General features: G+C 38.1%; 1 protein-coding gene across 1 annotated transcript in view; it reads right to left on the bottom strand.

Moving 5' to 3' along the window:
• Positions 1-515: 515 nt before the first annotated feature.
• The window catches only part of LOC124616536 (GPI ethanolamine phosphate transferase 2), a 91,735-nt gene continuing 76,490 nt past the window's right edge, over positions 516-15,760 (bottom strand). The window contains exons 11-14 of the mRNA XM_047144853.1: positions 5,989-6,157; positions 2,150-2,483; positions 1,775-1,953; positions 516-779 (exon numbers count right to left, since the gene is read on the bottom strand). Coding sequence (XP_047000809.1) covers positions 539-779; positions 1,775-1,953; positions 2,150-2,483; positions 5,989-6,157 — 923 coding nt within the window. The 3' untranslated portion in view covers positions 516-538. The remainder of the gene's footprint in view (positions 780-1,774; positions 1,954-2,149; positions 2,484-5,988; positions 6,158-15,760) is intronic.

The raw sequence follows: 15,760 nt of genomic DNA, 5'->3' as shown, positions 1-15,760 counted from the left end.
TAATACCATACACAGGTTAAGTTTTTAAGAGTTGCTTCTCTTTTGCTCATATAGATTGATTCATTCCATAAGAACAAAGGTTCTCCTTCCAGATAGACTCCACAGATAAATGAATGAACAATCATTTGTAACTAAATTTTTCTCTACAATATCCAAAACAAAAATTGTATACCAGGTATTATCTGTAATAGGAGAACAATTATAAATAATGGAGATGGAAAATGAGTTATTTCCCTCTGTATTTACTAAACTGGAAATCAGTGTATGGTGACTATATTGCTTCTGAGGTGTTCTCAGAGTGATGGTTTGTGGCATCTTTTTAGGTTTCTGGCCAATTTGCTAATTCCACTTTGCACACAATATTCCGACAACTGATTTAGTCATTATCTGCAGGTGATCCAAACAGTTGTCTAATGTGTGCTCAACATGTGCACTCCACAACTCTTACAGGACTTGAAAAAGTCCACAATATTCCGTCAAATGTTCTACAGCAAACACATGAATGATAATGCAGATCATTAATGAAAATTTTATTACACTACTTCCATTGTTTACATTTTTGTTCTTTATACATTACTGACTGAACAATGAAAAAGGTAAAAAGCAGCTTGACAAGAGTGCAAGTTGTAAACATAGCTTCATAAAGCAGTTTAGGTGCAAAAACTGTCCACACAAATAAATGATGCCTTTGGAATGTAAGAAGTATAGAATATACTGTAAGAAGCAGTGATCGATGTGAAGCCACAAACCAAAACAATCTGTGCAGCTGGTCATCAAGCCTAAAAGAGATAAGAAATATAACTTTTTTTACAATATTTTGCAGCATATAATATTTTAACAAAAAAAGAACACAGTACAAAATAATAAAGAAGATTTTGAACACACAGAATTTTTTCTAAATTATTTTAATTAACACATTTCTGTGTTGAATAGGTAAGTTAATATCGGAATTTAAGCTATTGCTTTCCTTTCAGCTTTTTCTGTCTTACAGAAATCACTATGTGATCAGTTATGCAAGACACACACAAAAACTAACACAAATGTCATGTCCCTGTATTGTCACATGTATTATTAAATTTTATTTTTGTTAATTTAGTTTACACAGACAAACGTTGGAAAGATAAAAAATGTGAGTCTAATACCTTACCACCATGCCAGCTCTCTCTCTCTCTCTCTCTCTCTCTCTCTCTCTCTCTCTCTCACACACACACACACACACACACAAACACACAAACTGGACAGTAACTGCTTTCATTTGTGGACAGAAGATACCTCTGACTGAAGTGCCAGATAGCAAACAAAACTGATACAGGGGTGCACAGGTGTGCTGTGTACGTTGAGTTGGTGGCAAAATGCTATTTTGTAAAATAAGAGTAGGATTTTCAGATGGATAGCTTTATAACATGACGTTATTCATCTTCCCTCATAAAACCCCTTCCCACTGAATTCAAACTCGCAGCTATGAAACAAACAAACACTCATGACCTTAAAATCAATCCAGACCCAGTCATTCATCCACTTGAAGAGTTCATTCCTCCTACTAAAAAGCTTCCTCAAAAGCTCCAGAATTTTTCTCTGTTTGCACTGCAGGCAAATGGTTATCCTTCTTCATTTTTGCTTGTCATTATTAAGAAGTCAAACAATGGGGCCAATATATTCCTCTTTCATAAATGTAACTGGTTAACTGGTTAGTAACAAATGTTTAATACAAAATCAAAATAAATTGCTTGCAATGGTAAATGTCAGGGCTTCTTAAAATTTGATACAAGCTTACCATTCTTTATCATGTTGAACTGAATGCTTGCAAATATTTCTTATTAAAAGTAAATAAGAAAGAATGGGAGCACAATACGTATGTGCAATAAGGAGTGCCCCAACTGAAGCAATGTTGTATTCTTCTTGTCCTATGTATCCTGCAGCGACATCAATACTTGCCAAGCTGTTTGAATTGCCCTATGAAAAGGCCAAATTTCAATCACTCAGAACAACAAAAAACAGCACACACTCAAATATAAACATGGAGTTAACAACAAGTCTTACATGGTTCAAGTAAAGTAATTTATCAATATCTGAATGGTGCATTTGAAAAATCAAGGTACAGACAATGATACAGCAAAACTCAGATGCTTTATAAATGAAGATTATCTACCTGATAGAAATAGAAGACCATTCCAAGCCAGTAATGCATAACTGGTAGTGAAATACAACTGGTCGTGCCATATGTAACAGCAGTATCATATATCAGTTGACTTATACACACATTACAACCAAGCAGCAGCACATTATATGGTCTGTAGATCAAGGCACACAGTATCATCCAACAAACAGTAATTACAGAAAATGTTTTCTGTAGTATGTTTGCACAGACTGTCCATCTTCTGGCATAAAAGCTCTGATGGTGTGATGTGAATAAAACTTCCAACACCAATTTAATCATTATTACTCCTAAAATACACCACGTTCCGAATGACTCGTACAGACCCCTGGAAAAAAGTTCAGACAGTATAGTTAGCATTTCATAAAAATAGGATGTAATGTCATGACACAATGTGAAAAGCAAGTAATTTTCATCTAATTATGAACACGACACACAGCGTGATCACTACGCAAATGCAAATATGCACACAGGCATAAATATAGCCAATATTCCATACCTCAAATGACTGTGAACAATGTCTAAGTGGATGAAGACAGTAGGACCTTTAATGAAGCTCAAAGCAAGAAAATAACTATTTAATCAGTAACAAATGCTCTCTCCAATCACAATGCATAGTTACTTAGGATAAATAATGTAGTGGCTTACAGTATGATTACTCTTCCATGGAAATCAGTTAGAGTAATTAGTGACTCCAAGGCAAATGTTTTTAAGAATAGTTTACAGAAGGTGAACCAAACATAAAATTTAATCTATTCCATCATAAACTCATATAATCATCTGAAAACAGCTTTTCGCATAAGCTAACAGAAAGAACACTAAACAGCCATGTAAACAACCATGGCTCACAAGAGCGATTAAAGTGTCTTGTGAAAGAAAACGGGAAAATTTAGCTTTTGGTAGTAACAGGTAGGGATCAGGCAGTAGTTGCACACTACAAAAAATACTCAAAATTACTAAGAAAGGTTATTAAAAAATCAAGGAACATGCATATAATGTCGTAAATCAGTACTTCCGACAACAGACTTAAAGCTATATGGAATGCAGTGAAATGAGAGACAGGACAACCAGCCATAGAAAAAGACATCACTATTGGACTGAATGAAAGGGTTATACATGATGAGTCACAGGTAGCAAAGGCATGTAACACTTTGGCATCCACTAGTCTCGCACAAATGTATTCGCTTGGTGCCGGCAGCACTTATTCGGATTACTTGGGTTGTTGCCGGCCGTTCTTGACCTTATTGGGAGATTATAAATTGTTAAGTTTTACTAATCTCGCTGTTAGTTCTCATAAGTTCTCAACCCTGTTCCCCTACTTTCATGAAACTTTGGAGATATAAATACGTAAATAAATACAAAATTTGTTTGTTTCATATATTTGCATTGTCCTTGATACTTAGTATTTCTCTTTCATACGATATGCAGCAAAACAGACTCCATGATAACGCAACTCTACAAGACTTGCTGTTTGTTTGTTCTTTTTTTTTTTGTTTTTGGAACATACATGGCAGTTTCTTTGTTTTGATTTTTCCGTTTCGGAAATAAGTATTAGTTGGTGTTACTTTATGTGACCAGAAAGTCTGTCAACCAAATCATGATGAGACGTATGCAATGTAGTGGCAACCTCCAAGTTTTACTCAGAAGCAGGTACATGGTCTTTTATCCACGAATCAGACACTTTAAATAAAAAAATCATGAATTCTGTATTGAAATATTGACATGTATGGAATGCATTAAACAATGCATAATTAAAGAGGTACATGCAAACCTTTTTTGACCACTTGATAGTTTTTCTTTATATTGGGTAATAACTCAAATATTGGTCTGCCCGATCCACTCCTTTCATGTATTTGTTGTAGTCTAATACACTTTCAGGTTTTTTTATTGTGTAATTGGTTTTTCTGCATTTTCTTTGAGTGTCAGTCAAAGTGGCGTTATGTGTTGTAGAGATCGTTCCTATTATTTTACTTTTCGAAGCTCTCCATACCTATGCGAGTACTTCATCTTTCCGTAGATGACAAGCTTCAAACACATTGACTTTTGCACACTTTAATTTTTCCGGAAATCCTCTATTTTGCTGTCTCGTTCCACAAACTCTAATTTTCTTTTCAAGTAACTTGTTTACTGCTCACGCTAAAACAATGTGCTGATGAATCAATATTTGTGATAATTAACCCCTACTGGTTAACAAGACTTGGTGGCTCTCTCAAAAGTATGTACAGAGACAGCCCTGTTAAGTGATCTGAATATGTTAAGTGTTTTGTACATGTACTAGTGCTTTTTACACACAACAATCCTTGCTTACTTTTAGTAAATAATTTACAGCACATTTACAGTTATATGAATAAAGAGAAATTTATGCTTCTGCCAACAGTTCTTAGCCCAACTCCGCAGCACATGGCAATGAAGATTTGTAATGAGTTAAAGATCATAAATACAACCAAGATCTAGAGTAGTTAGCTGAAGTGAAAATCGTACTTTAGTTCAAAATTGCCCTTACTCAGCAAAGGAGTTGGTGAATGATAATATTATTATCTGAGCATGATACAGCAAAATGAACTGAAAAATGTAAAACTACGAATGTACTGTGAGGAACTGAATGATATATTATAGTTAGACTGGATACCAAAATACCTAAAACTATAATTTAGCATCGTACAGTGTTGATGAGGTAGTTCTACAATAAATCACTGATTTAACTTGTATGTTATGAGACAAACATCTCACACTGATTCTCAGTCCACACTAAAACGTGGTTTTTCAAACTGTATTGTAACTTATTTGTATTGCAAAAAATGTAAGTGTAAAGTTTAAAACTTTCCTGGTGTACAAACTGTCCCATAAAATTTTGCAAAAACTGATAGATGCCTGCAACTTCCCACCATGATATTTCGGTGCAGAATCTTCCATCCATCATCACCTGAGTATTCACATGAAGATGGCCAGAAGGCATTGAGCCAAAATATAGTGGCACAAAGTTGCAGACATTCAGTGGGTCTCCTGAAATTTTATGGAATCTTCAAGTGTACATCGTATTTTGTAATAATTTCAGTCTCTTCGTGACCAACCAAGGCAGTGTAATCAAGTAATCAAAACTGAATGCAAATGAGATATTTTACAAGCCCATCAATTTTTCCTATGACTGTTTTTAAAATGTTTTAGATTAATGTTGTTGGCGAAGTTTTTATAACTGACAACTGTAGCTCTGTATTCTTATTCTCTTCAAACTCCCTGGACACCAAATGGATAATACAATTGTTTAAATTGTGCTTCTCTGGAAATTAGATGTCATTCATGTACGCTGTGGAACATCATTCACACTCTTGATTCCCACACCAAACTTGACAAGCTAAATCACTCACACTTTCATATGCCCTGCCAATGTTTGTAAAAATAAATCATTTACTTATGCAATAAATCTATTACTTATGCACAATAACACGTTATTACTGTGTCACATGCTCTCGTACTCTTTCAGGCATCCTGTGTTACATTTCTACAAATGACACATTGTTTTCAGAAGTCCATAGATTTCCTAAGAAACTGAACTAGAAGCTTTGCCCAATTACAAGCTGTCACTTCAATATTTTATAATAATTTACAGAGTATATCATCATTTTCCTAGTCTTGTGTACAACAACAATTTTAGCCAGAGTATAGACTGACGGAATTGCAACTAAATTGTCAGACAATACTATACAAAGACTGAGAGCACTGCAAAATAGCTTCCCTATTGCCTATATTGCAGGCTCACAAGTTATGTTATTTTTCAATTCAAAATTAATGTAATACGAAAATTGGAAGACAATTGGCGGTATAAAAATGCTTACCTTGATTGTGGATAATCAAAAGGAAGTAGAACACTTCCAATGGCTGCTCTATACAGGTAAATACACACAGCTGCTGCTGCATACAAGCTGAGATCAATCAGTGAATTGCTTCGAGATTTGTAAGGAGTGATGCTGATATTGAAGCAACACAGAATCAAAGCAAATAAACCTGAAAGAAATTGTAAAACCTAGTTAAAATATTGTTTTAGTCTAAGATTATGAATGTAACACAATTGTTTTAGTCTAAGACTATGAATGTAACACAATGACAGAATATAGCATGTAACTGCATCCAAACAAAAAATTGCCGATTTGTTTCTATGTTTTCAGCTGCCAAAATGAAACATATGAATGCCGCATAATACTACTACTACTACTACTACTACTACTACTACTACTACTGGTGGCTCTGACAGTGAACACCATAGTAATACCCTGATAAAACAAATATTATGTGCTGTTAACTAAACATTGATATTAACACATTAACATCATGGAAAATAAAATAAAATGCAGTAACAAACAAAAGCTGCCACAGTCTGCTTCAGCTAAAGTCATGTGTGAACATATTCTTAAATTTGGTTCCTTTTGCCTGCTTTCACTCTATTATGATGTTGATAACATACATAGTATGGAGCAATGTGGCATTAAAGTTCTTTAGTTTATTGAGGGAACTTAAGACTGTTGACAGCATCTCCTATGAACTGCGGACTGTCTGGTGGCAGGGACGTTTGAATGCCTGAATGACACAGACAGTCGGATAGTAGTTGAAACTGCAGCAGAAAGATATCTGCTGCAAACCCCTAATATATGATTCCTGGAGAGGGGGGCAAGTTGCCTTTTTTGTAGTTACAAGAGGCATCAGTCTGGATATTTGAATGAATAAGCCTTGTAATATAAGCCAATTGGCCTTGCTTTGTTGTTACAATGGCAGAGCTGAAAGCAGCAGAACTCTATAGCTTGTATATTTCCCAAGCCCATGCAACTCTGTCACACAGTTTATTAATGATGGCATATCATCTTGGCTAAATTATTCAAATGTACAGGCATAACCTACTCAGGAGGATGTCATCAGGGGAAAAAAGATCTGGCACTCTAAAGGTTGTGCTGGTAGGTTAGAGAACTTGAAAGGGAAATTGGTAGATTGCAGTTAGATATAGTGGGAATTAGTGAAGTGTGATGACAGAAAGAACAGGATTTCTGGCTATGTAATTGCAGGGTTGTAGTAGTTTGATGCATATCTTCACACTATTCTGTTCTGTTGTAAAGTACCTTTGTTTTACACGGGTCTTTGGTTTGTGTGGTAGTTGAGTTGGGGCAGGTGTTCGAGTTGTTGAGACCACTGGTAGTAAACAAAAATCTGTGAGCTAGTCGAAGAAAGAATATGTAGGTATATTCTCTTGTGGTAAAAAACAAGTTTCGGTACAATAAATAGTTTCTGTGCTAAATGTGGTGAGTGAAGGATTATTTTCTCTGAACAACCAAAACAGTGAGCGACTTGATAATTGAATGCTCAGTAATTACGCCCCCTTGCACTATTACCTAACACATGATGATGAGTGAGTGGAAAATCTTTCATGAAGAAGTATGCAGGGGAGAATGATATTAAAATTTAAAAAAGTGATTGTGAAAGAACTGGCGACATGTGCAGAGAATAGGTGGAATGATACCCAAAGTGGCAAGGAGGTGCAATGTAGCAAAGTACTTGGACAGAGCAAAGATTTTTTTCCTTCATGAATGGATAAATGGAATGTGTTCACATGACTGAATGGCAGAAGGAAGCAGTGGTTTGGCCACTAATGCAAATAATCTAATTGCTGGGAACTATCATATTTTTCCTGTTTATTCCAGCAAATGGACGATTGTTCACCTAATACTATCACAAACTATTAATGCAGCTGAAACAAACACAACATTTGGATTGTGGAGTAATGAACAGGAAGAAAATAAAGTGAAACAAGGAGATAGATCTAAGAATTCAAGATTTTTTGAGAGCAGTGAAATTAAAATGGAAGATAGTATAATATAAAGCAGCACACCTTCCTCAGGGACATGTGAAGGTCAACAAAGAGAAAAGACAAATCTCAGTGAATTTGGAATACAAAGTTAACTCAGTACATTCATGGATTTCATAAATAAAAAAGAAGAGGGAAGCACAAAACGCAGAGGATGTAGAAGAACTTAAAGAATTAATGAAATTGTGAGTAGCTGAATGCGAGGAGTTAGGAACTAACAATGACAAAATAATTTCCAAACTGAAAGGAGGATTACATAAGCGAACCAAAACAACCACCACAATTAAGGAGGAGATCACAGCAAATACAGAATCATCTAAGAAAGAACAGGAGTGGAAAGCGATCTGTGTACACTGTATAGTAATATGACCAGGATCGAGGATACTGTAATGGAAACAAGCAAAAAGTGTGACGGACTGCATGACCTAGAAGAGACCCGATCAGGAAATGGAAATGCAGGGGCAGCACAAATACTAGTGACACATGTTGACAAGCTCAAAGAAGAATTACAGGAACTGATGTCAGAACAAGGTGCAGCAAAAAGAACAAGTCACCAACAATAGATATGAAAAAATCAAGGATTTAGAAGTGCAGCCCTTTATAGGTTCAGCAAATGATGTTTCTTCAAGTTCTGAAAATCTAATGAAAAGCTATTGAGAAACGAAAGCAAGGTAACATATTTTTTCGTATATGGATACAAAACTGTAGGTGCAATCAGAGTTATAAGCAAACTTATAAAATACCATGTGTTACTGGATGTCATGGCAGAGAGAAAATTGCATGGAATGAATTCTTTGGTGTTGTAACTGCGACCGGGATGGTCGCGGGTAGCAATGACGGAAAGCACGGCGGGACCTGAGGAGAGGGCCGCGAACAACAACACAACGGGAGAGGACGGACACGACCAACGAAGGACAGAACAATACAACAAGATCAAACAACGGAGTCACAAGGAAACAAACACATCCACTCATACACAGAACAAGGAAGTAAGCTGTCTAACGTGAGGCGAGGTGTCAACCGACGTACACGAGATTAGACTGCCTGGCTGAGAGAGGCAGGCGCTTAAGTACGCTACCACGGGCGTCACTATTGGCCACTGGAACCATGTGTTCCACTGTGGCACCCTCACACTAAAAGCGGGCCAGGAGGAGCATGATGCCACAGCTTACGGCACAATGGTGCAGAGACCTCTATGGGTCTTCGAAGTCTTTGAAGTCCATGATGTCTGGCGCGGATTCAAATTCCGCGGCACGGTACCAGATTTGGTACTACCACATTTGTGTGTGGATCGTATATTAGGAGCAGACTAGATGCCGGAATGTCAAGTGGAGGTTAATTTTGGGAAAAATGATGCAAAGATTCAGAAGGGTCAAAGAGAGCAAAGGGCTGCATTTATGGAGATTATACAGGATACTGTGACATTTACAGGGATATATTGTGCTATGACAGAGGAAGACAATAGAAAACGGGAAAAAATAGATTATGCACAACACAGTGGCTTGAGACAGCATCTAGAAAAACACAAAATTAAAGAAGAGGAAACTATCCAGAAAATTACAGAAATAATAATTATGTGTAATAGAATGAATAAATTGGCCACCCTACTTTTCCGGGAAGCCAGGTGGTAGAAAAGCACTCCCATATAAAACAGAAATAAAACTGCACCAACCATACTGCAAGAAGCTATACCCAATACCAGAAGTCAAGAAAGCTGCAGGGAACAGAAGAATACAGTGGAATTGCAGTCAGCAAAAACTAAAATTATTAATGGGAAGGAGCACACCACAAACATCAAAATCTATTATGCAGAGAAGCAAATGAAGTAGTACAGGACAGTAATGACAGTGACACATCGCAACTGACAGAGAAATTCCATACTCCTTTTTGGGTTAAATCAAGCAGCATTCTAGGGTTAAAATGTCATGCATGGGAAGAAAAATAGGTGTATAGGAACACACCCACAACCCCACCCACTTCTCAACAGGACAAACAATGAGTGATCAATGTGAACGACAGGGAGATGCTGCATGCTCATGTCAGATAGTGTTATCAGTACCCAACAGTGTTTGACAGGGGTCTCACTGTGGGCCTCCACTTGGCCAACTGTCGAACAGGGCAACATCTGGAATTCAGATGTGACAGTGGCCCAGTGTTGGCCTGCGAGGGAACATGAGGGCAGCCATATTCCCCATACAGGTTCTGACCGACCGCGTCTGATCAAAGCAAGAGGGATTACCGTATTGCACATCAAGCACATTGTAATCCTTTTACATACGGTATGTGCCTGCAATGTGAAAAACAGTAATGGACTCCTAGCACCAATTCTGTGTCATCCCACACCATTGGTTGAAGACTAGCAGCTGCCAGAAAAGGAAAGTACCACACTATGCGTAATCTGCTGTTTACACCACAATGTAAAGTGCTGCATTTGGAGTAGTGCCATGACTGGGAAACACGGATTGCTGACTAATGGCATCACATGGTGTCAAGTGACAAACTGTGGTTGTGTTCTACCCCTGTAAGGAGGTGGTGACCTGAGGAGAGGTCCCATTCTTCCAATGTTTTGGGGTGGGTGGGTTGGGGGGGGGGGGGGGGTCACATAGTGGGGGAAGCCACTGTGTGTGACTTCAGGTCAAGGCTGGTAGTGAGTGAGAGAACTCTAATGGCACAATAGTACGTCTCAGACATCCCGCATCCTCATGTGTTACCTCTTATATGACAGTAATGTGGTGCTCTTATATCACAGTAATGTGGTGCCATTTTTCAAAAGGACAATGTTCATCCACACACTGCACATGCCTCTATGAATTGTCTGGGTGATGCTGAGGTCCTCCTGTGGTCAGCAACATTACTAGATCTGTCCTTGAAAGAACATGTGTTGTTGGACCAGCTCGGACAATAATTCCGCCCCAGTGACAGTATCCAGGTTATATAGGACAAACTACAACCAATATGAGCCAGCTTGTCTCAGGAGAGGGTACGACGACTTTATGACACCCTTATCAACCAAATCAGTGCATACATTCAGGCCAGAGAGAGTGCAGTGTCATACCAATAAGTTGGCTCATACGCCAAGTTCTTTGTAAATGTGATTCAATTCTGTAATATATGTGATGTCCTAGTCATTATGAATTGTGACACAAAGGAATTAATGACATTTAGCTGCTAATGGGCATTGATTTACATCAATGGGGAATTTTGAAAATTTGTGCCAGACTGGGATTACAATCCGGTTCTCCTGCTCACTAGGCAGATGCTCTGACCACTAAGCCATCCGTACACAATGGTCATCGCAACTGCATGGACCTCCGTAGCACACCTACTGTCGGACCCAAATTCTCAACTCATCCACATACTACTGACATTGTGCCCCTGCCCATTATCCTCATTACTCGCAATGATCCGCCGATTCCTGTAAGAGTTTGAGCGTCGTGATCACCTACACTGAAAGAATCAATGGCAAGCTTCACGTTAATTATATATGTGGTGTTTCTTCTTTCAGACATACCTTCACTGCAGATGCACACAACACTCGAACTTTCTCAGAATTCGGCAAAGTGCTGTGAGTAATGACAGTAATGGGCATGGAAACATCAGTAGTGTGTAGATAAACTGAAAACTTGGGTCTGATGGGAGGCGTGTTAAGGTAGCCCATGCAGTTGCTGGCTTAACAGTCAGTGCATCTGCCTAGTGAACCCAACACCCAGGTTCAAACTCTCGTCCGGAAGAAATTTTTAACTTTCCCCACTGACGTAAATCAGTGTCCACTAACAGCTAAATGTGTTTAAATTCTGTAATCACTGTAACGACATCATGTACCCTCTCAACCCATGAAGTTTCATTTCATTTCCTCCTTACTGATCAATTGCCGACACTGTTGTCCCGACAACTACTGAACAGTCTGCTGTTCCCCTTCAGGGACAATATGTTAAGTCTGGCCTCCAAAGATACACAGCTCATCTCACTGCAGCGAGATTCCTGGTTTGTTGAGAGTTATTACAGAGTTACAAACACAAAATCAAATACAGGTAATGCAGGTGTAGGTATATTAATAAACAACAAACAGGAATGCAGGTGAACTGTTATGAGCAAAATAGTGACTGGAATATCATACTCAAAATAAAACCGTGACACACCACAGTAGTACTAGTGTCCTGTTTGTCTACAATAAGTCGACAATCCACACGATGGAAGTAGATGTGCCATGCCATTACGTCAGGACTGCTGAGGGAAGAGGAGCAGCGAGATGAAAGCAGCGTCAGCTGCTTCTCGCAGTGTTGGCACCATTACTCTTAACTATGTATACAGTAATACTTTGCATTAAGGGGCAGCCTAACATTGGCAGCATTCAAACACACGTGAATCTCTTTCAACTAGTACCAATTTTCTCCCATTCTGGTTGCACCAGTGAAACTGTCAATTTTCGTGGACACATTACATCCCTACTAGCTCCATAGACTGTGAAGAGATTGCAAAAATATGATGAGATAAAAAAAATTTCAGTACTTTTAGGGACCTGAAAATTTAATTGAGATGGAGAACTGGAATTCAATAACGAGAAAAGGAAGGAAGGGAAAATAGTACAACAACACATACTGAAGGAAAAATGGAAGAGGAACATGCACAGAGAACTGTTTAATTACTGCAAACTCTTGGTTATGAAAGAAAGTTGTGTACATGGAAGAGGAGTGAAAACACCAGAACGCTTCGGGTACATTACATAGTGACATGTCAAACGGCGCAGCCAGAGTGGGAATATACAGTAGTAAACTAGGCATCAGTGTTGTGTGCATCTCAGTCAGTCAGTATGACAAATACAAAAGAGGGATCTGTCTATACAGGTAAAGAGGTGGCTACTTGGTTAAGCAAGGGAGTTTTCAAGTCCAGCAATAGGTATGACAACATTAACCCCTTAACATAAAACCCCAAATTATCTCATTTTTATTATTCTGACAGATACTTGAAACCCTGAGTATACTCAGGCAACTTAAGAACTGACCTTCAAAAAAATAAGAGCCCGCTTACATCCATTTCACCACTGATAGTTACGTGTTCAGCCAATAGAGAGCATATGGTCCTACATTTGTAGCTTAGCTGTCATGTCTTGCTTTAGATGGTTGCCACTAGCTGTCATTATGTGTGCAGCTTTAGATACTCTCGTTATCAAAATGCACTCTTTCAGCATCTCTCTTGTATTATTCAGATAACGCTTTCAAAAAGTATGGCTAAGGTGATCCAGAGTTTGGCATTGAATTTAGAGGCTTAAAATGTGAAGGAGAATGTGATGTTACTCCATTAGAGACACAAAGTGATGACTGTTCATCAGCTGAGTGACAAGTGCTTGCAACTGGTACAAGATAAATATATCCACTGTGCTCCAGCCAGCTCCTTCAAGATATACGTTCACAGGAAACTGTTGTGAAATACATGGTTAGACTCCATAATGACACAGAAACTAAAGAAGTACCTCAAGTTTCAGGATATTTTAGTCAAAGTCTAATGAACAAGTGTACTCGGAATTTTATTAATGGTGAGCTTCAAAATTTTGTAACTCATAATATTGAGCTTTAAAAGCTGCCTTTATATGTCTATGTGTAATGTCATTCATTATAGGATGCTATTCATTAATAAAAAAAATAGTTTAACACTAAGAACAGCAGAAAACTGGCAGTCTACAGAATTCATATTGGTAATCACTATCAGAATCATATGAACCTCAATAAAACCAGATACACAATTGAGAAAAAAAATCTGGTTTACAGAGCTAAATGATCAGATGAAAATCTCTGGAGTTATTACAGTTTTAAAATAAATACAAGTGTTATCCAGAAAGTACTCTCTGTTAGGCTGTAATACTGTAATAGCCAAAGAAAATTTATTAGATAAATCTTGAAATTACACGTTAGCTTACTTGTCTACTTATCCCAATTCAGATTTAAACATTAGTCACAATTTAAATATCAATCACCTCACTTACTGAATTAATAAATCCCTTCTACATAAAATTCTGCTACTTGAGATAATAACAGCCTCTGACAGCTTCTTGTTTTCTTAAGTCAAGTGTTGAGAGCCTAGGCTTATTTTCATGTTTAAGAAGAGGTGAAAATTACTTTGAGTAAAGCCTGGAGCCACAGTGTAGATGTTCGAAAACATCTCATTTGAAGACTTAAGAGTTCTTGGTTTGCCAGACAGATTGTGGCTAAGCAGTGGCATGTAGAAACACATTGGTAGTCAACAGCTTGCACTACTAGTTTTGTAATGGCTCTTCTCAGATTTCTTAATGGCACAGAACTGACTGTCCTTCCACATTCCCTAAAATCCACAAACAAGATTCTTTTAACATCTCAGAAAATGGTAGACATAAGCATTCTAACAGAGCGAGTTTAGCATGCCCCTTTGTTTTCTTTTATTTTTTATCCAGGTGATACCACACCATTACCTATGGCTTTGTTTAAGAATTATCATGGGGAAATGCTTGTTACACCATTGGCCATGATTCTGTTCAGTAGACATTCCCTTCTTCAGCATCATAACAAATTAGAAAGGCCAGAAAAACTACTCTACACACACTAACCTAAAGAGTAGCAACTGTTCCATTCCCCACCACCACCACCACCACCACCATACCCCAGTTACTTCCCATGCTACATGAAAATGGGAATTACTTTCTGGGCAGCCCTGATAACTAACTAATTTACTAGACAATTAATATCGGGCAACCAAAAATTTATACTCACTATCATAATATAAGATAAGGTGATGGACTACCCCTACTTCTGCTGAACAAAGTACTCGATAAGATCATCAAAATTTGGGAGCAAAAAATTCATGGAATAAGTATGGGCAAAGGAGGCTGTATGTCCTCAAACCTCCAACCTCCAACCTAAATCAGTATCTGTTGATTTTGTTTGCAAAGACCGCTGCCTCTTCTGTGTTGGTGCAGAGGACTGTGTTACAGCAGAGGAACATTGTCTCTTGGAAGTTGTTTGAACAGCAGCTTATTCATTATCAGATTCAACTAAAAAAACACGAGACGAAGACAAATAAAACGTAACTTATTCGTAATTGCAGTGCCAGAAACTGAAGCAACAGTACTAGAGATGACAAGTTATATCAGTCTGTAACATACCTGAATTTAAATCTCCTTCAGAGTGTTCCCACTCAGATATTTCTCCCACCGATCCAGAATCAATCAATTCTTCTTCCAGTGCCACTAAAATTTCTTGATCACTCAATAAGCTTGACATGTTTGTAGCAGGATCACAGACAGCGATAAAACTGAATGAAACCGCGCGCGAGCACACGAAGGCTCAGTCTAGCGCAACAGCAGTGCTAAAGTTTGCTACTGCTTATTTCCAAGTAATTCTAGAACCTGACAACAGAGGGCATCACCTGTCATGGGAGAGCCAGCCAGACATCTATACAATGTTCTCACACGAAACGAGTCATTTTTGAGCGACAGGAGGCTTGCACACAACATGAAACATTGCGGCCCGAGCTACACTCAGACGTGGTACATTGAACTCAGTGCCATGGCCCAAACTACACTCAGGCTTGGTTGCCAAAGTGTTAAAGCAAAGAGGGCATTCCTGCCCAAGAGACATCTGCTAGCATCAAATATCAGCCTTAATGTCAGAAAGAAATTTCTCAGACTGTACGTTTGGAGCACATTATTGTATGAAATTGAATTATGGACTGTGGAAAACTAGAAAAGAAGAGAACCTAGGCATTTGAGATGTGGTACTATAGAACGA

Source organism: Schistocerca americana, chromosome 5 (genome assembly GCF_021461395.2).
Source record: "Schistocerca americana isolate TAMUIC-IGC-003095 chromosome 5, iqSchAmer2.1, whole genome shotgun sequence".
Classification (NCBI taxonomy): Eukaryota; Metazoa; Arthropoda; class Insecta; order Orthoptera; family Acrididae; genus Schistocerca; species Schistocerca americana.
This window is presented reverse-complemented; position numbering and strand designations above follow the sequence as displayed.